At 45.8% G+C, this 25,325-nt stretch overlaps 1 protein-coding gene across 1 annotated transcript in view; it reads right to left on the bottom strand.

Annotated features, from left to right (window-relative positions):
• The window catches only part of LOC311135171 (cadherin-13-like), a 352,167-nt gene that overhangs the window by 244,409 nt on the left and 82,433 nt on the right, over positions 1–25,325 (bottom strand). Inside the window, exon 3 of the mRNA XM_084169093.1 lies at positions 10,933–11,077. Coding sequence (XP_084025219.1) covers positions 10,933–11,077 — 145 coding nt within the window. The remainder of the gene's footprint in view (positions 1–10,932; positions 11,078–25,325) is intronic.

Below are 25,325 nucleotides of genomic sequence, written 5' to 3'. Positions count from 1 at the left end.
TTCCAGCATGACAACGACCCAAAACACACAGCCAGGGCAACTAAGGAGTGGCTCCGTAAGAAGCATCTCAAGGTCCTGGAGTGGCCTAGCCAGTCTCCAGACCTGAACCCAATAGAACATCTTTGGAGGGAGCTGAAAGTCCGTATTGCCCAGCAACAGCCCCGAAACCTGAAGGATCTGGAGAAGGTCTGTATGTAGGAGTGGGCCAAAATCCCTGCTGCAGTGTGTGCAAACCTGGTCAAGACCTACAGGAAACGTATGATCTCTGTAATTGCAAACAAAGGTTTCTGTACCAAATATTAAGTTCTGCTTTTCTGATGTATCAAATACTTATGTCATGCAATAAAATGCAAATTAATTACTTAAAAATCATACAATTTTATTTTCTGGATTTTTGTTTTAGATTCCGTCTCTCACATTTGAAGTGTACCTATGATAAAAATTACAGACCTCTACATGCTTTGTAAGTAGGAAAACCTGCAAAATCGGCAGTGTATCAAATACTTGTTCTCCCCACTGTATACACATATCCTTTAAAAAAATATGTTTCCCTTTATTACTTTCCAACCCCAACACCCCTTCACTAATTGGAGTAAACTAGTGAACAACAACGCTTAGGCATCTACTTCCAGCTTATACATCCTCTATACATTTTATGGACACAGTCAATTTTACAATAATTATATTTTGTTTGTTCATACTCCTGAACTTCCTCTAACCTCAACCTCTCCGATAATTTTCATGATGTCCATACGGTTTGCTTCTAATGCCATATCTTTCTAACTGTGCTCTTTCACAAAAGCTCTCAACCTATAACCTATATACTTATTATGGACACAGTATGCTTACATTAGTTATCTTGTTTTTACTAGTTGTTGTTAGTTGTTATTAGTCCCATCCTTCAGCTCCATTCAACACCTCCCATCTATCTCCTAACACCATCCATATTGGATTTCTATTTGCCATATATTTTTCAACTGTACTGTGATGTTTCACAAAAAATGTGAACCCTTCTATTCTCATTGTTTCTACAGATTGTAAATTGAAAATAAACATTTTTGCTAAAAGTATTATTATATTATTGATCGATTGACTATGACTTTTCAGATCACCCAGTAGTGCTATCTGCAAGGTTAGCTCCAGGTAAATATTGCAATCTTTCAGCCATTCCTGGACCTGTGACCAGAAACAAGCTACAAATGGATTGTCCCAAAACAAATGATCTAATGATTCTGTCTCTTCGCAGCAACATCTGCAGAGCTGGGAAGATTGTATCCCCCATATAAATAACATTCTATTGGTAGCAAGAATTTTCTATAATAATTTAAATTGAAAAATTATAGGTTTTGAATCCGGCGTCGTTTTGCGTATCAGTTCATAAACACTATGCCATCTCCCTTTCTTGTCATAATATCCCTTTCATGTCTCTCTCTCTCTCTCTCTCTCTCTCTCTCTCTCTCTCTCTCTCTCTCTCTCTCTCTCTCTCTCTCTCTCTCTCTCTCTCTCTCTCTCTCTCTCTCTCTCTCTCTCTCTCTCTCTCTCTCTCTCTCTCTCTCTCTCTCTCTCTCAGTGCATGCTGGGACTTTTTGGGAGTTTGAGTGTTTGGTGTGGAGGGCTCTGTCCTAACTTATTTCTCGATTTTTGCCTTGGTCTTTTCTTTCAATTATTATTTTCTATGGTGGAGGGTTAATGCACTGTTTGTTTTACTGGTACCCACAGTTTTTTTCAAAGTTAGGGAGGAAGAGGACAGAGGTTTAGTTTCCTGGGGTTTTGAACGGTGTGGTGTGAGCATAGCGCGGAGGAGATGCTGTCATTACGGCCTGGATTCAGGTGTGTTCCCAATAATGGAATTAAGGTGGAGGAGGTTCTGCTCGCGGTCAGTGAACAGGTAGGAGCTGAATTTATACATTCCGCTTCCAGAATGAACAAAGCTGTGGTTGTGTTCATGAAAAGAGCAAATTTGGTGGGTGGGCTCATTTCTAGTGGAATATTTGTAAGGGGTGTGTTGGTGCCAATTTCTCCTCTTTCTACCCCTTCGACTAGGTTGGTAGTTGCAAATTTCGATGATCAAATCAGGAAGGAGTTGAGTCGTTTTGGTAAGTTTGCTAGTGGTTTTCGTGTACTGTCGGCAGGTTTTCAGGCAGATGCCGTCAAGCATGTTGTTTTGTTCCGGAGGCAAGTGTTCATGTTTCTGAATAACAATGAGCAACAGTTAAATGTGCATTTTAAAGTGAGGCATGGGGAGGGGCTCTATGCAGGTTTTACCAGCACAGATAGTCTATGGTGCTTTGAGTGTGGGGATTTGGGGCATAAGATGTGATTCATGTGTTCATGTGTTTTTGCCCACATAAAGGCCGTAGACAAGGTGAAGGTACAAGCACCAGTGGGGGAAATCGAGGTCAACGTGCAGGGGGCCATGAGACGCAGGCAGCAGAGGTTGGGCCTAGTCATGCGACAGATGGTAGTGTAACTAAGGCTGGGCCTAGTCATGCTACAGATGGTGGGGTAGATGAGGCTGGGTCTAGTCATGCTACAGATGGTGGGGTAGATGAGGCTGGGTCTAGTCATGCTACAGATGGTGGGGTAGATGAGGCTGGGTCCAGTCATGCTATAGATGGTGGTGTAGATGAGGCTGGGTGTAGTCATGCTATAGATGGTGGTGTAGGTGAGACAGGGTCTAGTCATGTCAGGGATGAAAAAATGTATGCACTCACTAACTGTAAGTCGCTCTGGATAAGAGCGTCTGCTAAATGACTAAAATGTTGAAATGTAATGATGGTGAAGATGAGGCTGGGCTTATGCTAGTGGATGATGAGAGTATAGTGGGGAAGGGTAAGCGACTAGGGGGGGTGGAGGAGGGTGTCAAGCGGAAGAGGAAAAAGGGGGAGAAGAAAGGAGGTTGGAGGGCAGAGGCTGGTGTGGTGAAAGGCACCAAGGAACCTTTGCCTGGTGCTGGAGGGGAGGACCCGACTAGAGAGGAAGGGCAGGTGGTCACGTTGGGAGATGGAGATGAGGAGGAGGAAGGTGAGTCTGAGGAAGAAGACAATGAGGAGGATTTCTTTTCAGACTCCTCCTCAATGGGTCCAGCGCTGACAGCCAGTCAGTCAGAGGGGTCAAAGTACACGGTGAGGGAACTGTCAAGGTTCCTGAATGAGACTAAGGGGGAAAAAGTAAATATTGAGGCTTTTTATTGCGATCCGGGAAAGTTTGTAAGATCAGTACAACATGCTATGAAAAATGAGGGGCATGGTGTCCTCTCACCCAGGAAACGGTTTAGGTTGAGGAAGTGGGTCACAACCGTGCGTAAAGGTCTACCTTCAGACACTGTTTAGATTAAAGTTTTCTTTCTGGCACTGGGGCTTTTTGAGCTTTGCTATTGGTCTCTTTCTTTGCTGGCTTTTCTCCCACTTCTTATGGAGACTCTTTGGGTAGGCTCGCTTAATATTAATGGCGCCAGAGATGCGGGAAAGAGGAGTGTGTTGGGTGAATATGTAAAACAAAACAAAAAAGTACAGGTGTTGTTTCTGCAGGAGACGCATAGCGATGTGGTGAATGAAGTTGATTGGGGGCTCTGGTGGAAAGGGGCAAGTGTGCTGAGCCATGGGACAAATGTTAGTGCAGGGGTGGCAGTCCTTTTTGTACCGGGTCTGTCTGTAAAAATGTGTTCCTCAAAAGAGGTGTCTAGGGGTAGACTGCTTGTAGTAAAAGCATAAATTAACAACATGGGTTTTGTCTTTATAAATGTGTATGCGCCTAACACAGGGAGAGCGAGGGGGCTTCTATTTGGGTGTCTTAGACAGGAACTCTCACAGGTATCGCCTGAGGAGACGCTGGTGGTCGGCGGGGACTGGAACTGTACGATGGATTTTACAAAAGACAGAAATGGGGAGGAGCCTCATTCAGGCTCAGTGGGGGTGTTAAGGGACATCATTAATCAGTTTGACCTAGTGGATGTTTGGAGAACTAGACATCCCAACACAAGACAGTATACATGGGTGAAGGTCTTTGGGGCTAGGGAGAGTGCAGCCCGGCTTGATCGATTGTACATGTCCAGGAATCAGAGCAATAGGCTGTTGGGCGCTACCATTCTCCCGGTGTTTTTTTTGGATCATCACATAACCATGGCTCGGCTGTCTATTTCACCAGGGCCTCGGCAGACATCCTATTGGAAGTTTAATGTAAAGCTCTTACAAGATGCCACTTTTTGCTCAGGTTTCCAGACTTTTTGGGAAAGGTGGGGGCAGTGAAGAGAGGAGTATGAGTCTCTGAGTCAATGGTGGGATGTGGGAAAAGTCCAAATTCGGCTTTTCTGCCAACAGTATACAGCTCTCTCATCCTCAGAGGCTAGGAGAGTATTGGGGGAACTCGAGCGTAGTATCAGTGAATTGGAGGTAGAGCTGGTGGGGCAAGGCAATGTAGGCCTCCAGGCTAATTTAGCTGAATTACGTAGGGACCTGGGCAGTTTTTTCCAGGTTAAAGCAAAGGGAGCACTTGTAAGAGCTAGGTTCTCCATGCTCAAGGAGATGGATGCGCCCAGCTCCTTCTTCTTTGGTTTGGAAAGACAGAGCGGTGATGCCAAGGGTATGCATTGTCTACGGCTTTCGGATGGGCGGGTGACCTCTCTGGTGGAGGATATGCGGGAGCGGACTGTGGAGTTTTATACTGAGTTGTATAGGGCAGAACTGTGTGATCCTATGTGTGCTCAGGTTTTGTTTGCATAACTCCCTAAGCTCTCTCTGGCACAGAGGGAAGAAATGGACATTCCCCTGTTGTCCCATGAACTGGCAGAGGCCGTAACCCAAATGTCCCCCGGCCATGCACCGGGGGTCGATGGACTCCCAGTGGAGTTTTATAAAAAATTCTGGGGAATAATTGGATTGGACTTCTTTTGCATGTTGCGTGAGTGCGTCGGGTAGGAGAGGTGCCGATGAGCTGCCGTCGGGCGGCTCTGACTCTCCTTCCCAAAAAAGGGGAACTGGAGGCCTGTGGCATTGCTCTGTGCGGACTACAAGATATTTGCCAAGGTCCTCGTTAACAGACTGACGTCCCATCTGGACTCTATAGTACACAAAGACCAGACATATTGCGTACCAGGACGCTCAATCACGGACAACTTGTTCTTAATCAGGGACATGTTGGACTTGTCGAGAGGTTCTAATGTGAACTTTGGACTGGTCTCTTTAGATCAAGAGAAGGCCTTTGATAGAGTGGACCATGAGTATCTGTTTAATGTGATGGTGCCTGGTGGAACTGGAGAGCAGGGTGGCTGCATTCCGACTAAAGGTGGCGCAGAGACTGCTGTACCATACTGAAGTCGGATGGAGGGAGCCAGCATGCGCGCTGCTGAGGAGAGCTGGCGGATTAGGGTTGGACCGGCAGCTATTCCTCATGAGGCTGGAGGGGCTGAGCACAGCAGGTCTCTCTGATTTTTACTCTGCGGTGCTGAGGGCCTGGCAGCTACTAAAGCCCACACGAGAAGGGGGTGTGGAGCCTGGCCTGTGGGTGTGGGAGGAGCGTATCTTCCACAACCCAGCCATCCTTTTGAGATCGGTTCAGTCGGCCACCCTGAAGAGGCGACTGATGGCAGCGGGATTACTAAGGCTGGGTGACCTGCGACTGCTGGGAGAGGAGGGGTGGAAAACCCCAGAAGTCCTAGCACAACAAACAGGACTAACATCTCTTAGGCTGCTGGAGAGATTCCTGGGGGAAGTCCAGGAGGCACTGTCTGAGCCGGTAAAGGGGGTGTTTGACCGGCCAAAGGGGGAGGAGCCACCAATGTTTCCGCCACTGCACGTGACGGCAGAGACTGGGGACTGGCAAGGGGGTGTGGAGGACTTGTTAGATCTTAACACTCTGGGGGAGTTTGAAGGGGTGGGAGATAAAGTTATATGCAACCTCTGTATTAAGGTAAGGAACATCAGGAGCCTAACAGGAGTGAAGGCACATCAGTGGCAGGGGGTATGTGGGGCGGAGAGTATGGTGGGTTTTAGATGGAGGGGACTCTACAAACTTCCAGTACCAAAGAGGTTAGGGGACCTCCAGTGGAGGGTTGAAACGGGAGTCGGACAGGGATGTCCTTTCTGTGTCACGAGTGAAACTGTGATTCATGTGTTTTCTGTGTGTACCAGGTTAATGCCTTTAATGTCTCTGTTGGAATGTCTGTGTGAGAGGTTGGGGGTGGAGTTTACCTACGGGATGTTTATAATGGGGTACAGGTATTCAAATAAGGAAAAGGCAAAATGTGTGTTGCTGAATTTTCTATTTGCTCAGGCAAAGTTAGCTATTTGGATAACAAGGAGGAACAGGGTCAAAGGTGGAGGGGTAACAGACCCTTTACTATTATTTAATGGGATGGTCTCTGTGCGCCTTAGGGTGGAATTTGAGTTCTATAAAATGATAAAAAGTGTGGAGATGTTTCAAGAGATATGGTGTGTTGGGGGGGCTGTCTGTATAGCTGGGGAAGATGGTCTGGATATACGGTTGTAGAAGTGGTGTGGTTTGGGTTATTGTGATGTGTAGTGTTGTTTTTGTATTGTGGGGTAGAGGGAAAGGTGAGTATGCAGTACAGGGATATTGGTAATTTTTTACTTTTATTTTAGGGGGGTGGGTGAGGTTTTAATAAAATAAGGATGTACCATTAAAAAAAGACCAAAAGTCAAAGTCTCTCTCTCTCTCTCTCTCTCTCTCTCTCTCTCTCTGTGTGTCTGTATGTGTGTGTGTGTTTGTATCCCTGTGTTTATGACATATGTATTTTCAGTTTGGTCAGAGCTGCAGAGACGAGAGGAATGCAGAGGCGTCTTTCACATCCACTCTCACAGCGGGAGCCCTGGCCCTAATTACTTTTGATAGAGACACAAATTAGATGGTAACACTCGCAGAAACCCAGTTATATGGAATAAGTTCATTTATTCTGCATCATGTTCAATTACATGAGAGGGCAAAAAATATATATACTTAGCAGACAAAACACAACCATGGCCTGAGAGCTGATACCCCTAACACTGAATTCTGAACACAAATAGACAAATAGAGACGTGCCTTTGATTCCATACAGATACTATGAAGATGTAAATGTTTGCACAAAAGTGTATAGGGCTATGCCAAGGAACTGTAGCAAAGCAGACCAACTATTCCAAGGCTTTCAAAAAAGAGGGGGTGATTGGGGTAAAGGAGAAGAAATTGAGAGAGTAAAACCAAAAAAGCTAACGCAGGAAGAGTGAGCGGGAGCAAGTTGAAATGTACAAACAGCCTTGGGGCATGTATAGCAGAGAGAGGATTAAGATAGAGATAAAAATAGTAAAAACTAAACGGAAAAATAAAAATAAAAGGAGTGGGTAAGTAAACAGAAGGGGGAGAAAGGCTTGCTAGGAGAGCTGGGCTCAGAGTTGCTCAGTTTGCACATAAATGTCAGAAACAGTGTGACATTGTCCTGATGCCTGCCAGCCCCCACAACAGAGACAAACACACCACACTGCCACAACACACTGCTACACAGACCACCATACTGAATTATCATATTCATACAGTAAAACCCACACAAATCCAATTTCCATAATTTCCATGGTAGTTTAGAGGGCTTGTTTAGGGCAGTGGTGCTTCTATGGTATAGTTAAGTTATTCTTGAAGCAAAATGGCATGGAATATTGCAGAACATTATGTAGGTTAAAGGGTGAGGTAAATAAAATAAGGCAAAGCACAGAAACATGATTGGTGCTCACACATTGTTATCCAAATCACACACACATAAGAAAAACACACATGCATTCATGTACAGGCAGTGTTTTACATTAATGTAATGGTATGGGAGAGTTAGGGTAACCCTGGTGGCGTGTGGTCCAGGCCAGCAGCAGGGTCCTGGGGCCATATTACTGACAGGCCAGGACAGACTAGGGGTCCAAGACCCGTCCACCTCTGTGATTAATGAAGCAGGGGTCAGGGGTCACATGCTGAGTTCCTGATTAGGAAGGTATTGGCAGTGGGCATAATTATGGGACTGATCCCTGTAACCTCATCTCCCACCCACCCCCGACCACCCCTCCCACATAGACAGCTACATTGCTACTGTGCACCCACATGAAAAAGTACTATAGTGTATAATATAGTAGGAATACTTTATTATTCACTGTAGTGTTTTTTGCAGACTTTGGTATTTACTGTAGTATAATGTAGTATTTACAGTTTCCTATAGTCTACATACTGTAGTAAAAAAAGAGTAGTATTTACTACAGTAATTACTGTAGTGTTTTGGCGGACTACAGTATACTGTAGAATTTACTGTTGTGTTTTTGGGGACTGTAGTATACTGTAGTATTTACTGTGGTGTTTTTGCGGACTGCAGTAAAGTATACTGTAGTATTTACTGTAGTATTTTTGGGGACATTACTGTAGTATTTACTAAAGTGGTTTTGTTTTATTATCTTTTACATAGATGTGGGGGGCTTTCTCCTTGAGAAGTACTATTTTCCATAACATGTAGGTAGGTAGGTAGGACTGGATTCTGAATGGAGAGTTCAGAGCTTCTGCTCCTTTCTATAACCTGTAGGGAACACAATATATGGTCTATACTTGGCATGTAGGTTTCTCACTTACGGGTGGCACAAATTGGGTTATGGGGAAGGGGAATGGGCAGTGTATATGCAAATTAAATACTGTGGTAATTACTATAGTTTAAAAAAGTGTTTCTGTGGACTGTAGGGTTTTTGTGGCTAATACTGTAGTATTTACTATAGTATTCAACAGTATATTACACAATTATATACTAAGTACTACAGATGATCGAGAGATACTACAGTGTGTAGTATAGTATTCTACAGTATACTACAGCAGTCTATAGTAAGTACTATAGTATTCTATAGAAAACAGTAGTATTTTTTATGTGGCAACCTTGCCTGGTGTCGCCTCTCAGGAACAGGGGCAAATGCCACAAAATTAATTTCATTACATTATGCTGGTACTGTGTTTGATGGACCGAAAATGTATCCCCCTGCCCCCCCAGCCCACACCAACCATGAGCAGTGCAGCAGTGAAATGAGAGCAGGGATTGAATTGACTCCTCTGTACATCATCAGTCCTATCCCTCATTTCAATTTGATTTACCATGGCAACTGCTCCAAAGAGATGTCAGATGAAGACATAGTGAAATTAAATCAAGACCAGAGCGTCTATGAAACATATAATTGCAAATAAAACAAATCAGCTTCCATCTTATTAAACCGAGTCACGGGAGGACCTGAATGTACTTTGTAGATAAAAATTGAATCCAAACTAGGCAGAAAATGAGTTCTGAAAAGTGAATGCAGCTGAGTTTGCAAGACCTTGAGTTAACTTGTCTCCGTAAACAGATTCAGGCTTAAAACTAAGATGATTCATCTGTATTTTGGCCTAAACCTCCATAACCCAATAAAAACCTAGCCTGCTGGGTATTTGTCATATTCCTGAATCCCACCCAATTCGCTGCAAGGCTTTAAGCCATAACTTTACAAAGAGCTACAGGGAACTCTAAAGTAATTCCATCATTTGGCCCTTTGGCTATTAGAAAAACCTGCTTTGGTTCACAATATTAGTTCAATGTGCAACCAAGAGCCCTGTGCCTACTGTTTTATAGCCCCAGTGATAGCTAGCACATCATTATGCTTTCATTAGCCTAGCTGTATAGATCCATACAGCCAAATGCTGCAGTTGAAGACTATTGTCACCATGGGGAATAACACTGTGTTACTCTACTGACTGTGTGATTAATGTCTCTGTTTGCCTGATGACTTTTCTGCCTTATCTGCTGCTGCTACTGCTGTTACTGAGTGTTATGTACAGTATATTTGTTTGTGTGCTAATGATATGAGCACAAGTCAGCTCTTTACAGAGTTAGGTCCTGATATCATCTCTGTTCTGTCTCATTACCCTTTTTTGTTGTGCAAACTCACTGTCTCTGTCTTTCTTTCTCTATCTCTCTCACACACACACACTAATACACACACACGCGCGCACACACCCACTAACGCACGCACACACACACACACACACAGGAGGGTGAGGTCCTCTGTGACTGCTGTAAACCACAGTGTTTGAGGTTGATGAAACAGTAACCAGCCCAGAGAGGTTGAGGAGCGAATGAGGAAGAGTGACCAGAGCCGGGGATAGTAGAGAAGCAGCGCCAGCTGGAGAACAGAGGAAAAAGTTCAGACCTCCAAGGGCTCTGCTCTGTTTCCCTGATTTTTTCATGTCTGCAGCACATAGAAGAGGAGAGATGGGAGGAGATTTCATCCACTCTCCAAATGTTCTGCTTCCTGTGTGATTCATTTAACAACATACACACAACAACAACAATAGTACCATAAAATGAAAAAAGGAATGAAAGCGCAACTGATGATGCTTACCTTTCTATGGTCACATTGTGTGACAAGGTGTGTATGAAACACGTGTATTATTCTAACATATTCATGGGGGGAAAATAAGTTCTTTCAGAGATTCTTGATGAATGTATTTCATAATTCAGTCTTGGTGGATGTCTTTCAAAATTGAAGATACAGTCAATTCTGTTCTCAAGTACGGAACACAAATAATCAATATGACACCATAATTACTCCTGTGCCTTTTATGTCCTTTCAGCTGCTTTCAGTTCGTCTCAGACACGAGACCACCATTAATGCAGCAATATGAAGTCGGGTCAAAGAATGGTCACAGCTGACAGTGGAAGGCGGCTGATAATGACACTTCATCACTATCTTCATACCAGCTTTCCCTTAACCCTTGTAATCTTCACTAGGAACCAAACTGAAGCAAATGGCCCGAAATGTGGAGGGACTCCCTGAACTTGTCCAATCATAAACGCTTAATTTCGTTCTCCATTGCAAAATGTTTTGCACATTTTTGCACTGATGATTATGACTCTGGTCAACATGGCCATAGAGAAGCAGAGAGAGCACCACCCCCTACCTGTAGGTGAGCCCTCCAGCACCTCCCCAGCGTAACGGGTCTCCTTGAAGATGGGCCTGTTGTCATTCTGGTCGTTGACGTCCACCAACAGGGCTACAGGACCCTCCACCAGCTTCCCACTCAGGTCTGTCACAGACACCTCCAGCTGCAGACAGGACACACAAGGGTCAAAGGTCAGGACAGGAGTTCAGTAATACAGCTGGTATGGCAAGGTTTATACAGTGACATTCATTTAGACTAGTGAAAGCGTAGAATACCTGATTGTCTGTTACACACCTGAGAGATACATATATCGGAAGAAGCGCAATTCAATCAAAAACTAGTGTATATTGTATGAACGAGAGTAGTTTATGTATTTATCCTCGGACTCAAACACACACACACACACTCGGCACACAGGCACGTAGCACATAAAACAGTGACTACAATATTTCACCATTCTTATATTTCCAGACGATATTCTACTTAACAAAGCACTGTAAACTCTATGTAAAGAATGGAGAGTCGTGCCAATAGAGTACTAACACTATAGCAGCAGAGACTATAATGTAATGAATAGATGGACAGTGATAAAAGCTAACGGCCATAATTTTCTCCGATGTCGCAAGCATTTATCTCTAAACCAGCAGGAGAAATTAGTGCTAGCTAGTTCATGTTCCTGACTGGAGCGGATGGATCTGGTGTTAGTGACTTGTGCTTCTCTGCCATGTTACTGAGGAGCAGACACAATGAGAGGACACATTAGGCCTGCCCTCAGATATGAAGAGGTCCTACAAAGCTTCAAACCACTGGAAGCAGCTCAAACTCACTTCCCAGCTAGCACATAACGTTCTGAGAACCATATGTTTCTTAGAGCTTGATGATAGCATGGTTGTCCTATGGTTATTTTGCATACAACCTTCCCACAATGTTCTGAAAATGGTACAGGATACCCAGGTAGGCGTTCTGAGAAACATATGTTTCTTAGGTGGGAATTTCAGTACTTCAGCATAACGTTTCTTACAGGTTTCCTCGTGGTTTTATTTAAAGTATTGTTCTCAAATTGTTCAGAGAACATTAAGAAACAATGTTCTTCTAGGAATTTCAGTACTTCAGCATTACGTTTCCTGCAGGTTTCCTCATGGTTCTACTTAGTCATGTTCTCAGAACATTAAGAAACCTTTCCATAAAAACCACAAGAAAACATTAGTAACGTTCAAAGAACCTTCTAAGAATGTTATTTAAAAACATATACATTCCGTTCTCAACGACAACAAAACTCTATCCTCTATCTCAGGGGTGTCAAACGTACGGCCCGCGGGCCGGATCAGGCCCGCAAACGGGTTTAATCCGGCCCGCGAGATGATTTTGAAAAAAATAAAAATAAACATATTTTTTATTTTATTTTTCTTTAAGTATACAAATGCGCTGCAATTTTTCAATAAAATAAACTGCTGTTCCAATTGCGTCCACTGGATGGCGCAATAGCAATTGTGTTAAGCAAGCAAACTGTTTATACCGGGGCAGAGCAAGTAGGTCAAGCACGTGCAGCCAATGAGCTACTTTGTTTTGCCCGCGATATTTATTACGGCTTCTACTTTTAACATTATGTGCTTTGGCACCCTCATTGCCCCAATATGTCTCTGTCAAAAAAGAGAAAAGTGGACGCAGAGTGCAGAGTGTTCCAAGAAAAATGGTCATCCTATTTAATCACGGAATTGAATGGGAAAGCTGTATGTTTGGTGTGTTCAGAGCATGTTGCAGTGCTGAAAGAATATAACCTTCGTCGCCACTATGTGAGTCTTCATGCCGACAAATATGACAACTTTCAAGGACAGCGGAGATGAGAGAAGGTGAATGAACTGTTGGCGGGTCTGAAGAAACAGCAGTCTGTGTTTACTCACAGCCGAGACATCAGTGACGCTGCAGTGAAAGCTAGCTACGTCATTGCTAATGAAATCGCAGTGGCTTCAAAACCATTTAGTGAGGGTGAATTTGTAAAAACATGCATGATGAAGGCAGCGGAGATTGTGTGCCCTGAAAAGCGGCAGGCTTTTGCAAATATCAGCCTGACAAGAAACACAGTTGCAGACAGGATTTCCGATCTTTCAGTGGATTTGGACAGCCAGTTGAAGCAAAAAGTAAAGTCATTTATTGCGTTTTCGGTTGCAATTGATGAAAGCACGGACATTACAGATGTTGCACAACTGGCCATTTTTTCATCCGCGGAGTTGATGACACATTGACCGTCACCGAGGTGTTCGTGGAGTTGGTGCCGATGACAGATACAACGACAGCAGCTGATATTTTTACCACACTCGTCGGCGCGCTGGACAGGGTCGGAGTGGACTGGTCCCGCGCTGTCAGCCTGGCTACAGATGGTGCGCCCTCAATGATCGGGAAAAAAGCAGGTGTTGTGACAAAGTTCAGAGAGAAAGTGCAATCTGCAAATGGAGGACGTGATTTTTTGACTTTTCACTGTATTTTGCACCAGGAGGCTTTGTGTTGCAAGTCATTAAAGATGGATAACGTCATGAAGGTGGTTAGAATTTCATTCCGCAGAATGGATGCCGGACCTTGCATTTATGGTGGATGTTACAGAGCACCTGAATTACTTGAACAAACAGCTGCAAGGGCGCAACAAAGTTGTCACGCAGTATTATGACAGCATACGTTCTTTCAAGTTGAAGCTGTCATTGTGGGAGACGCAACTTGCCGGTGGTGATGCAGCTCACTTCCCCTGTCTGAAAAATGTGTGCGCGACCCAACATGTGGCAGACATGAAGCGGTTCAAAGATAAAATAACTGGACTGTTACGGGAGTTTGAGCAACGCTTTCAGATTTATGTTTATATGTTTTTATGTTGATGTGCTATTGTTTTTAATTGATTTTATTATATTTGTATATTTAACCTATTCTTGACTCTGTGGTTCTTGCACTTGTTTGGGGAACAGGATTTCATTATTTTTATCTAAATTTCTGCCTGAGAAATGACACCATGATATAGTTCTGTGATCTGTGAAACAGTTCTGTTAATCACTGAGGCATTGTGTGTTTGTGTGTTCTTTTTCTTTAGAATTTTCAAATAAACTTGACGTGTTTTATGATTAATAGTGATGTTGTGCTTGTACTATTTTGGACACACTGTCCTCAGGCTCCAGCTTTATGTTGTATGTTGATCGTATTAAAACAAAGAAAACAATCTGAAGTTGTTGTTTTTAAGTTATATATACCATGATTTTTCCGGTCCGGCCCACTTGGGAATAGATTTTCCTCCATGTGGCCCCTGAGCTAAAATGAGTTTGACACCCCTGCTCTATCTTGTTTAGTGTGTTCAGGTGTGTTCCACTAATTGGCCACACCTGATCTTAACCTCTACGGGATCGGTGTCCCGTATACGGGACAGTTGAGCTAATGTGCGCTAATGTGATTAGCATGACTTTTGTGAGTAACAGCAAACTTTCCAGAACATAGACATGTCTTTATATGGGCAGAAAGCTTAAATCCTTGATAATCTAACTGCACTGTCCAATTTACAGTAGCTATTACAGTGAAAAGATACCATGCTATTGTTTGAGGAGAGTGCACAACAACAACAAAAACATATCACGGCAACTGGTTTGATATATTCACCTCTGAAGGTAAATAATGTACTTACATTCAGTAATCTTGCTCTGATTTGTCATCCTAAGGGTCCCAGTGATACAATGCAGCATATTTCTATTTGATAAAATCAATTTTTATATTAAAATGTAGGAACTGGGTTCTACAGTTTGAACCCCTGCTGTCTCTGGCTCCACAACCACCCCGCCTAGCCATCTAGATGTGTGAAAGTTAGTGTATAAGCTAATGATCCATCATGTATGACATTCCTGGGAGTGTGTAAACTTACATTTTGTGTTACCATATTATTTTTGTATGTTGTCTATAGTTATGTACTTGAAAATGTATCAATTGACCAATTCGGCACATTTGGCCAGGCTTGATACAAAATAGTCTAGTATTGCAACGCTTCACTGGATCAATCTGAAACTTTGCACACCCCCTTTCAAATTGTATCAAGAATATGCATATCCTCCCTTCCTCCCTTCCTATAGGCAGAAACTCAAACAGGAAGTACCCGTGCTAAGGACTATTCAACGCTGGTCTGACCAATCGGAATCCACGCTTCAAGATTGTTTTGATCACGCGGACTGGGATATGTTCCGGGTAGCCTGCAAAAATAATTTAGACAAATACACTGAAACGGTGACTGAGTTTATCAGGAAGTGTACAGGTGATGTTGTGCCCACTGTGACTATTAAAACCTACCCTAACCAGAAACCGTGGATAGATGGCAGCATTCGCGCAAAACTGAAAGCGCGAACCACCGCATTTAACCATGCCAAGGTGAATGGGAATATGGCAGAATAAAAAACAGTGTAGCTACTCAGTCCGCAAAACAATTAAACTAGCAAAACATCAGTATAGAGAAAAAGTGGAGTCGCAATTCAACGGCTCAGACACGAGACGTATGTGGCAGGGTCTACAGACAATCACGGACTACAAAAGGAAAACCAGCCACGTCGCCGACTCTGACGTCTTGCTTCCAGACAAGATAAACACCTTCTTCGCCCGCTTTGAGGATAACACAGTGCCACCGAAGAGGTCCACTACCAAGGCCTCTCCTTCTCCGTGGCCGACGTGAGTAAGACATTTAAGCATGTTAACACCCGCAAGGCTGCCGGCCCAGACGGCATCCCTAGCCGCATCCTCAGAGCATGCGCAGACCAGCTGGCTGGTATGTTTACGGACATATTCAATCTCTTACTTTCCCAGTCTGCTGTCCCCACATGTTTCCAGATGGCCACCATTGTTCCTGTACCCAAGAAAGCAAAGGTAACAACTAAATGACTATCGCCCCGTAGCACTCACCTCTGTCATCATGAAGTGCTTTGAGAGACTAGTCAAGGATCATATCACCTCTACCTTACCTGTCACCCTAGACTCAATTTGCTTACCGCCCCAATAGATCCACAGACGATGCAATCGGCATCACACTGCACACTGCCCTATCCCATCTGGACAAGAGGAATACCTATGTAAGAATGCTGTTCATTGACTATAGCTCAGCATTCAACACCATAGTACCCTACAAGCTCATCATTAAGCTCGAGGTCCTGGGTCTGAACCCCGCCCTGTGCAACTGGGTCCTGGACTTCCTAACGGGCTGCCCCCAGGTGGTGAAGGTAGGAAACATCTCCACTTCGCTGATCCTCAACACTGGGGCCCCACACGGGTGCGTGCTCTGCCCCCTCCTGTACTCCCTGTTCACCCATGACTGCGTGGCCAAGCACGCCTCCAAATCAATCATCAAGTTTGCAGACGACACAACAGTAGTAGGCTTGATTACCAACAATGATGAGACAGCCTACAGGGAGGAGGTGAGGGCTCTGGGAGTGTGGTGCCAGGAAAATAACCTCTCACTTAACGTCAACAAAACAAAGGAGATGATCGTGGACTTCAGGAAACAGCAGAGGGTGCACCCCCCTATCCACATCAACGGGACCGCAGTGGAGAAGGTGGAAAGCTTCAAGTTCCTTGGCGTACACATCACTGACAAACTGAAATTGTCCACCCACGCAGACAGTGTGGTGAAGAAGGCACAACAGAGCCTCTTCAACCTCAGGAGGCTGAAGAAATTTGGCTTGGCACCTAAAACCCTCAAAAACTTTTACAGATGCACAATTGATAGCATCCTGTCGGGCTGTGTCACCGCCTAGTAGGGCAACTGCACCGTCCACAACCGCAGGGCTCTCCAGAGGGTGGTGCGGTCTGCCGAACGCATTACTGGGGGCAAACTACCTGCCCTCCAGGACACCTACAGCATCCGATGTCACAGGAAGGCCAAAAAGATCATCAAGGACCTCAACCACCCGAGCCACTGCCTGTTCACCCCGCTATCATCCAGAAGGTGAGGTCAGTACAGGTGCATCAAAGCTGGGACAGAGAGAATGAAAAACAGCTTCTATCTCAAGGCCATCAGACTGTTAAATAGCCATCACTAGCACATTAGAGGCTGCTGCTGCCTATTGAAATCACTGGCAATTTTATTGTTAGATATTACTTGTTAGATATTACTGCACTGTCGGAGCTAGAAGCACAAGTATTTCGCTACACCCGCAATAACATCTGCTAAATACGTGTACAGTGAGGGAAAAAAGTATTTGATCCCCTGCTGATTTTGTACGTTTGCCCACTGACAAAGACATGATCAGTCTATAATTTTAATGGTAGGGTTATTTGAACAGTGAGAGACAGAATAACAACAACAAAATCCAGAAAAATGCATGTCAAAAATGTTATAAATTGATTTGCATTTTAATGAGGGAAATAAGTATTTGACCCCTCTGCAAAACATGACTTAGTACTTGGTGGCAAAACCCTTGTTTGCAATCACAGAGGTCAGACGTTTCTTGTAGTTGGCCACCAGGTTTGCACACATCTCAGGAGGGATTTTGTGCCACTCCTCTTTGCAGATCATCTCCAAGTCATTAAGGTTTCGAGGCTGACGTTTGGCAACTCGAACCTTCAGCTCTCTCCACATATTTTCTATGGAATCAAGGTCTGGAGACTGGCTAGGCCACTCCAGGACCTTAATGTGCATCTTCTTGAGCCACTCCTTTGTTTTTTTTTTTTTTTTTTTATTTTTTTATTGTTTTTTTTTGGGGGGGGATGGATCAGCTTAATATTGCAGATAGATTGTATCTTCTATCAATGTAATTGTCTGCATCACTTCCAATCCCCCATGTTTTATTTTTTTTATTTTTTATATATATATATTCCCCTTTATTACTTTTCAACCCCACCATCCTTTCCCTACTTGGAGTAAATTAGTGAACAACAACGCCCAGGCCTCTACTTCCGGTCTATAATTACTATCTACACCTTATGGACAGAGTTAATTTTACAATAATTCTATATCCATATATATATATATATATATATATATATATATATATATATATATATATATACACATATCTATTTATTTTTTTTGCTCCTGAACTTCTTCTACTCTAAACCTCTCCGATCATTTTCATGATGTCCATCCGGTTTGCTTCTAAATGCCATATCTTTCTAACTGTGCTCTTTCCCAAAAGCTCCCAACATACAACCTATATACTTATTATGGACACAGTATGCTTACATTATTAGCTATCTTTGTTATTATTTGTTGTTATTTGTTATTAGTCCCATCCTTCAACTCTATTCAATACCTCCCATCTATCTCTTAACACCATCCATATAGGATTTATATTTGCCATATATATTTCAACCATACTGTGATGTTTTACAAAAGTTCTGAACCTTTCTATTCTCATTGCTTCTACAGATTGTGAATTAAAAATTAACATTTTTGCTAAAAGTATTATTATATTATTGATTGATTGACTATGACTTTTCAGATCACCCAGTAATGCTATCTGCAAGGTTAGTTCCAGGTAAATATTGCAATCCTTTAGCCATTCCTGGACCTGTGTCCAAAAACAAGCTACAAATGGACAGAACCAAAACAAATGATCTAATGATTCTATCTCTTCACAGCAAAATCTGCAGAGCTGGGAAGATTGTATCCCCCATATAAATAACATTCTATTGGTAGCAAGAATTTTATATAATAATTTAAATTGAAAGATTCTAATTTTTGAATCCGGTGTCGTTTTGCGTGTCAGTTCATAAACACTATGCCATGGGATCGGTACGTCAAAGATGTCTTCCCAACTATTTTGCAATCTATATGGGACGGCTGTCAATCCTTTGGTCCTTAAGTGAAACTGATATACTTTTTTATTTATCACAGTTTTCCTTAACCAATTATGTTCTTTAATGCAAGGCCGACAGACAAGTTCCTTACTTTCTCCCCCTTCAACTTTCCTCTTCCACTTTTGCGGTAAGGCTGCAATTATTTGGTTGTAATTTTGGGTAGAGCAGACATTTCCATATGTTTTTGTTAGCTGCATGTGCGACATAACTCCACCAGTCCTACCGATGATATCATTTACGAAGATTATACCTTTTTTAAACATTCTGTCAAAAAATAAAGGTTTTTTGTCAATTAGTATATTTGAATTTAACCACAATATTTGTTGCATTATTTGTTCTGTCGTTTCTGGAGGATTAAATTGAAATTGCAACCAACTTTCTATGGCTTGTTTTAGAAATAGTGACATTTGGGAGATTATTTCCTTTTCAAATAACTGAAAGTGAGAGGTTGTAATCTGAATAAAGGGAAAAAGGCCTTTCTTGAACAGTGGGTGAGACAATCTTACTAATTTGCTTGAGAACCAGTTCGGATTTAAGTATAACTTTTGTATGACTGAAGCCTTTAGTGATAGGTCTAATGCTTTAATATTTAATAATTTCTGTCCTCCGAATTCATATTCATTATATAAATATGCTCTTTTAATTTTGTCTGAGCCACTCCTTTGTTGCCTTGGCCATGTGTTTTGGGTCATTGTCATGCTGGAATACCCATCCACGACCCATTTTCAATGCCCTGGCTGAGGGAAGGAGGTTCTCACCCAAGATTTGACGGTACATGGCCCTGTCCATCGTCCCTTTGATGTGGGGAAGTTGTCCTGTCCCCTTAGCAGAAAAACACCCCCAAAGCATAATGTGTCCACCTCCATGTTTGACGGTGGGGATGGTGTTCTTGGGGTCATAGGCAGCATTCCTCCTCCTCCAAACACGGCGAGTTGAGTTGATGCCAAAGAGCTCGATTTTGGTCTCATCTGACCACAACACTTTCACCCAGTGTCACGGATTCTGCCGAGGCTGCTCCTCCTCCTAGTTCGGGCAGGCTTCGGCGTTCGTCGTCCCCGGAGTACTAGCTGCCACCGTTGAATGTTTCTATGTTTGATTGCTTTTGTCTGTCTATTACACCTGTGTCCGTTTGTGTCTGATTACGTGTTCTATAAGTTGCCTGTTTTGTATTGGTTAGGTTGTGTGTTGTTTTTCGCCTGTCCGTAGTGCTGCCTGTTTGTCTCTGTTTTGTTGTTTTATTGTTTTACGCATAGTTGCGTAATTGCTCGCCTCTGTTTTGTTTTGAGGCCGATCATTGTATCTTTGCCTTGGGGTTTCACAAGTAAACTTTGTTGGACTAAGCTTCGGTGTCCTGCGCCTGACTCCCACACCACATACACCTCAGCCTTGACAGAACAACACACCAGTATGGAGTCAGCAGGAGCAGTGGCGGCACCCAAGTCGCTGGAGGATCGGATCAGCGACCAAGACACCATGATCCGGCAACTTGGGGCCGCCATGAACGAGGTGTCCAACACTCTGCGCCGGTTGGTTACGGGAGAGGTGCCCACGCCTTCTCACACCATCCCATCACCAACGGCCAGTCCTCCTCTCTCAGCACCGGAACCCAGTGGCATTCGGCTCTCACTCCCGAGGGCATATGATGGTTCTGCAGCCGGGTGTCAGGGGTTCCTCCTGCAGGTGGACCTCTACCTGGCCACCATACACCCAGCGCCCTCGGGATACGAGAGCGTCTCCGCCCTCATCTCCTGTCTATCTGGCAAGGCGTTGGAGTGGGCCAACGCCGAATGGAGGGGAATAGACGCCGCTACCATCACCTACGCGGAGTTCTCCCGCCGCTTCAGGGCTGTCTTCGATCATCCACCTGAGGGGAAGGTGGCGGGGGAGCGTCTGTTCCACCTCCGACAGGGGAAGAGGAGCGCACAGGAGTTCGCCCTGGAGTTCCGGACTCTAGCGGCGGATGCGGGGTGGAATGAGAGGGCCCTCATCGACCATTACCGGTGTAGCCTACGAGAGGACGTTCGTCGTGAGCTGGCCTGCAGGGACACCAACCTATCCTTCGACCAGTTGGTGGACATCTCCATCCGTCTCGACACCCTGCTGGCTACCCGCGGACGTCCCGAGTGGGGGTCGTCCATTCCACCCTCCAGCACCTCCGAGCCGATTCCCATGGAGCTCGGAGGTGCTGGCGCTAGAGAGAGGAGGAGAGAGAACCCGAGGGGGGCCATCCCCTGCACCAACTGTGGCCGTGGAGGACACACCGCGGCCAGGTGCTGGGGAGGGTCTCCTGGGAGAGGGGACAACAGGTCACGCACTGGGGAGTCATTTCAGGTGAGTAGGCGCCCCACTTACCCAGAGCTCTCTGTTGGTCACATGTGTATACCTGTGAGATTTCCACAGGTGGCACCTCATTCCCAGCATAAGGTGCTTGTAGATTCAGGCGCAGCTGGGAATTTTGTTGATCGTGCATTTTGTTATAGGTTAGGAATTCCCCTTCGGCCGGTAGCCCCCTTTCCTGTTCATGCCCTAGACAGCCGGCCGTTGGGGTTGGGGTTGATCAGAGAAGTCACAGCACCACTTAAGATGACGACGCAGGGGGGTCATGAGGAGATCATTCAGTTTTATCTGATTGACTCTCCTGCGTATCCCGTGGTGCTGGGGCTTCCCTGGTTAAGCGCCCATGATCCTACCATTGCGTGGCAAAAGAGGGCTCTTATGGAGTGGTCTGCCCAGTGTGTAGGGAGATGTCTAGGTGTTTCCTTAGGGGCGACCTCGGTAGAGATTCCGAACCAAGTGCCCGCAATGCGCATTCCCCCTGAATATGAGGATTTAGCACTTGTGTTCAGCAAAACGAGGGCAACACGGCTACCACCTCATAGACAGGGGGATTGTGCGATAGATCTCCAAACAGGAGCGGCACTTCCGCGGAGCCGTGTGTATCCCCTGTCTCAAGAGGAGACAGCGGCTATGGAGACTTACATAGCCGAGTCCTTGGCACAGGGATACATACGGACCTCCACTTCCCCGGTTTCCTCGAGTTTCTTCTTTGTGAAGAAGAAGGACGGGGGTTTGCGCCCGTGTATTGATTACCGTAGTCTCAATCAGATCACGGTTAAGTACAGTTACCCTCTTCCACTGATTGCGACTATGACAGAATCATTACGCGGAGCGCGGTTCTTCACAAAGTTGGATCTCAGGAGCGCGTACAATCTGGTGCGCATTAGGGAGGGGGATGAATGGAAAACAGCATTTAGCACCACCTCGGGTCATTACGAGTATCTCGTCATGCCATACGGGTTAATGAATTCTCCTTCAGTCTTCCAATCCTTTGTTGACGAGATTTTCCGGGACATGCATGGGCAGGGTGTGGTAGTATACATCGACGACATCCTAGTGTACTCTTCTACACGAGCCGAGCATGTAGCCCTGGTGCGCCGAGTGTTGAGGAGACTGTTGGAGCATGACTTGTATGTCAAGGCAGAGAAATGCTTGTTCTTCCAGGAGTCCGTCTCCTTTTTGGGTTATCGGTTGTCCGCGTCTGGTGTGAAGATAGAGGTTGACCGTGTGTCGGCCGTGCATAATTGGCAAACTCCAACCACTGTAAAAGAGGTGCAGCAGTTTTGGGGTTTTGCTAATTACTACCGGAGGTTTATCCGGGGCTTTGGACAGGTTGCAGCTCCCATTACGTCCCTGCTAAAGGGGGGTCCGGTTCGCTTGCAGTGGTCAGCTGAGGCGGACAGGGCATTTGCCAAACTGAAAAACCTGTTCACCTCGGCTCCGGTGCTGGCGCATCCGGATCCCTCTTTACCATTCCAAGTAGAGGTAGACGCGTCCGAGGCCGGTATTGGGGCAGTCCTGTCGCAACGGTCCGGCACGCCACCTAAGCTCCGCCCCTGTGCGTTCTATTCTAAGAAGCTAAGCTCGGCAGAGCGTAATTATGACGTAGGGGACAGGGAGCTGTTAGCTGTAGTCCAGGCCCTAAAGGTGTGGAGACATTGGCTTGAGGGGGCTCAACACCCTTTCCTCATTCTGACTGACCACCATAACCTGGAGTACATCCGGGCAGCTAGGAGATTGAACCCTCGTCAGGCTAGGTGGAACATGTTCCTGACCCGGTTTGTTTTTAAGATCACATACATCCCAGGGTCCCAGAACGGTAAGGCAGACGCCCTGTCCCGGCGGTATGACACAGAGGAGAGGTCCATTGAGCCTACTCCCATACTGCCGGAGTCTTGTCTGGTGGCTCCGGTGGTGTGGGAGGTCGATGCGGAGATCGAGCGGGCACTGCGTACCGACCCTACTCCCCCCGAGTGTCCTGTGGGGCGGACGTACGTTCCGCTCGAGGTTCGTGATCGCCTTATTTATTGGGCTCATACATCACCCTCCTCTGGACATCCAGGTATTGGCCGGACAGTGCACTGCCTTAGCGTGAAATACTGGTGGCCAACGTTAGCTAAGGATGTGAGGGTTTATATCTCCTCCTGCTCGGTGTGCGCCCAGTGTAAGGCACCTAGACATTTGCCCAGGGGAAAGTTACATCCCCTGCCCGTTCCACAACGACCATGGTCCCACCTCTCGGTGGATTTTGTGACCGACCTACCCCCCTCCTAGGGGAATACCACCATTTTGGTCATTGTGGATCGGTTTTCCAAGGCCTGTCGTCTTCTCCCAATGCCGGGTCTCCCTACTGTCCTACAGACCGCTGAGGCCCTATTTACCCACGTGTTCCGGCACTATGGGGTCCCTGAGGATATTGTGTCTGACCGAGGTCCCCAGTTCACCTCCAGAGTCTGGGGGGCGTTCATGGAACGCTTGGGGGTCTCGGTGAGCCTTACCTCGGGGTACCACCCAGAGAGCAATGGGCAGGTTGAACGAGTCAACCAGGATGTGGGTAGGTTTCTGAGGTCCTATTGCCAGGGCCGGCCGGAGGAGTGGTCTAGGTATATCCTCTGGGCAGAGATGGCCCAGAACTCTCTCCGCCACTCCTCCACCAATTTAACACCTTTCCAGTGTGTTTTAGGGTATCAGCCGGTCCTGGCACCATGGCACGAGAGCCAGATCGAGGCCCCTGCGGTGGATGAGTGGATTTGGCGCTCGGAGGAGACGTGGGACGCTGCCCATGTCCATCTGCAGCGGGCCATCCGTCGACAAAAGGCGAGCGCCGATCGCCACCGCAGTGAGGGACCGGTGTACGCACCGGGAGATCGAGTCTGGCTCTCGACTCGAAACCTGCCCCTCCGCCTGCCCTGCCGGAAGCTGGGTCGGCGGTTTGTGGGGCCCTTTAAAGTCCTGAGAAGATTGAACGAGGTGTGTTACAGGTTACAACTGCCTATTGATTACAAGAATATTAACCCCTCGTTCCATGTGTCTCTTCTCAGGCCGGTGGTAGCTGGCCCACTCCAAGAAGATGAGATAGGAGAGACCCCTCCGCCCCCTTTGGACATCGAGGGGGCCCCGGCGTACAGGGTCCGGACCATCTTGGACTCGAGGCGCCGGATGAGTGGTCTCCAGTATCTCGTGGAGTGGGAGGGGTACGGTCCGGAGGAACGGTGCTGGGTGCCTAGGAGGGACATCCTAGATCCATCCCTCCTGACTGAGTTCCACCGTGGGCATCCCACGCGCCCGGGTCCGCGTCCTCCTGGCCGTCCCCGAGGCCGGGGTCGGCGCACGGCTGGAGCCGCGCGTCAAGGGGGGGGGGTACTGTCACGGATTCTGCCGAGGCTGCTCCTCCTCCTAGTTCGGCCAGGCTTCGGCGTTCGTCGTCCCCGGAGTACTAGCTGCCACCGTTGAATGTTTCTATGTTTGATTGCTTTTGTCTGTCTATTACACCTGTGTCCGTTTGTGTCTGATTACGTGTTCTATAAGTTGCCTGTTTTGTATTGGTTAGGTTGTGTGTTGTTTTTCGCCTGTCCGTAGTGCTGCGTGTTTGTCTCTGTTTTGTTGTTTTATTGTTTTACGCATAGTTGCGTAATTGCTCGCCTCTGTTTTGTTTTGAGGCCGATCATTGTATCTTTGCCTTGGGGTTTCACAAGTAAACTTTGTTGGACTAAGCTTCGGTGTCCTGCGCCTGACTCCCACATCACATACACCTCAGCCTTGACACCCAGTTCTCCTCTGAATCATTCAGATGTTCATTGGAAAACTTCAGACGGGCCTGTATATGTGCTTTCTTGAGCAGGGGGACCTTGCGGGCGCTGCAGGATTTCAGTCCTTCACGGCGTACTGTGTTACCAATTGTTTTCTTGGTGACTATGGTCCCCGCTGCCTTGATATCATTGACAAGATCCTCCAGTGTAGTTCTGGGCTGATTCCTCACCGTTCTCATGATCATTGCAACTCCACGAGGTGAGATCTTGCATGGAGCCCCAGGCCGAGGCAGATTGACAGTTATTTTGTGTTTCTTCCATTTGCAAATAATCACACCAACTGATGTCACCTTCTCACCAAACTGCTTGGCGATGGTTTTGTAGCCCATTCCAGCCTTGTGTAGGTCTACAATCTTGTCCCTGACATCCTTGGAGAGCTCTTTGGTCTTGGCCATGGTGGAGAGTTTGGAATCTGATTGATTGATTTCTTCTGTGGACAGGTGTCTTTTATACAGGTAACAA

This window comes from Coregonus lavaretus (genome assembly GCF_964263955.1).
Source record: "Coregonus lavaretus genome assembly, chromosome: 9".
In the NCBI taxonomy this organism is placed as follows: domain Eukaryota; kingdom Metazoa; phylum Chordata; class Actinopteri; order Salmoniformes; family Salmonidae; genus Coregonus; species Coregonus lavaretus.
Note: the sequence above shows the minus strand (reverse complement) of the source record. Positions and strands in the feature narration are given on the sequence as shown.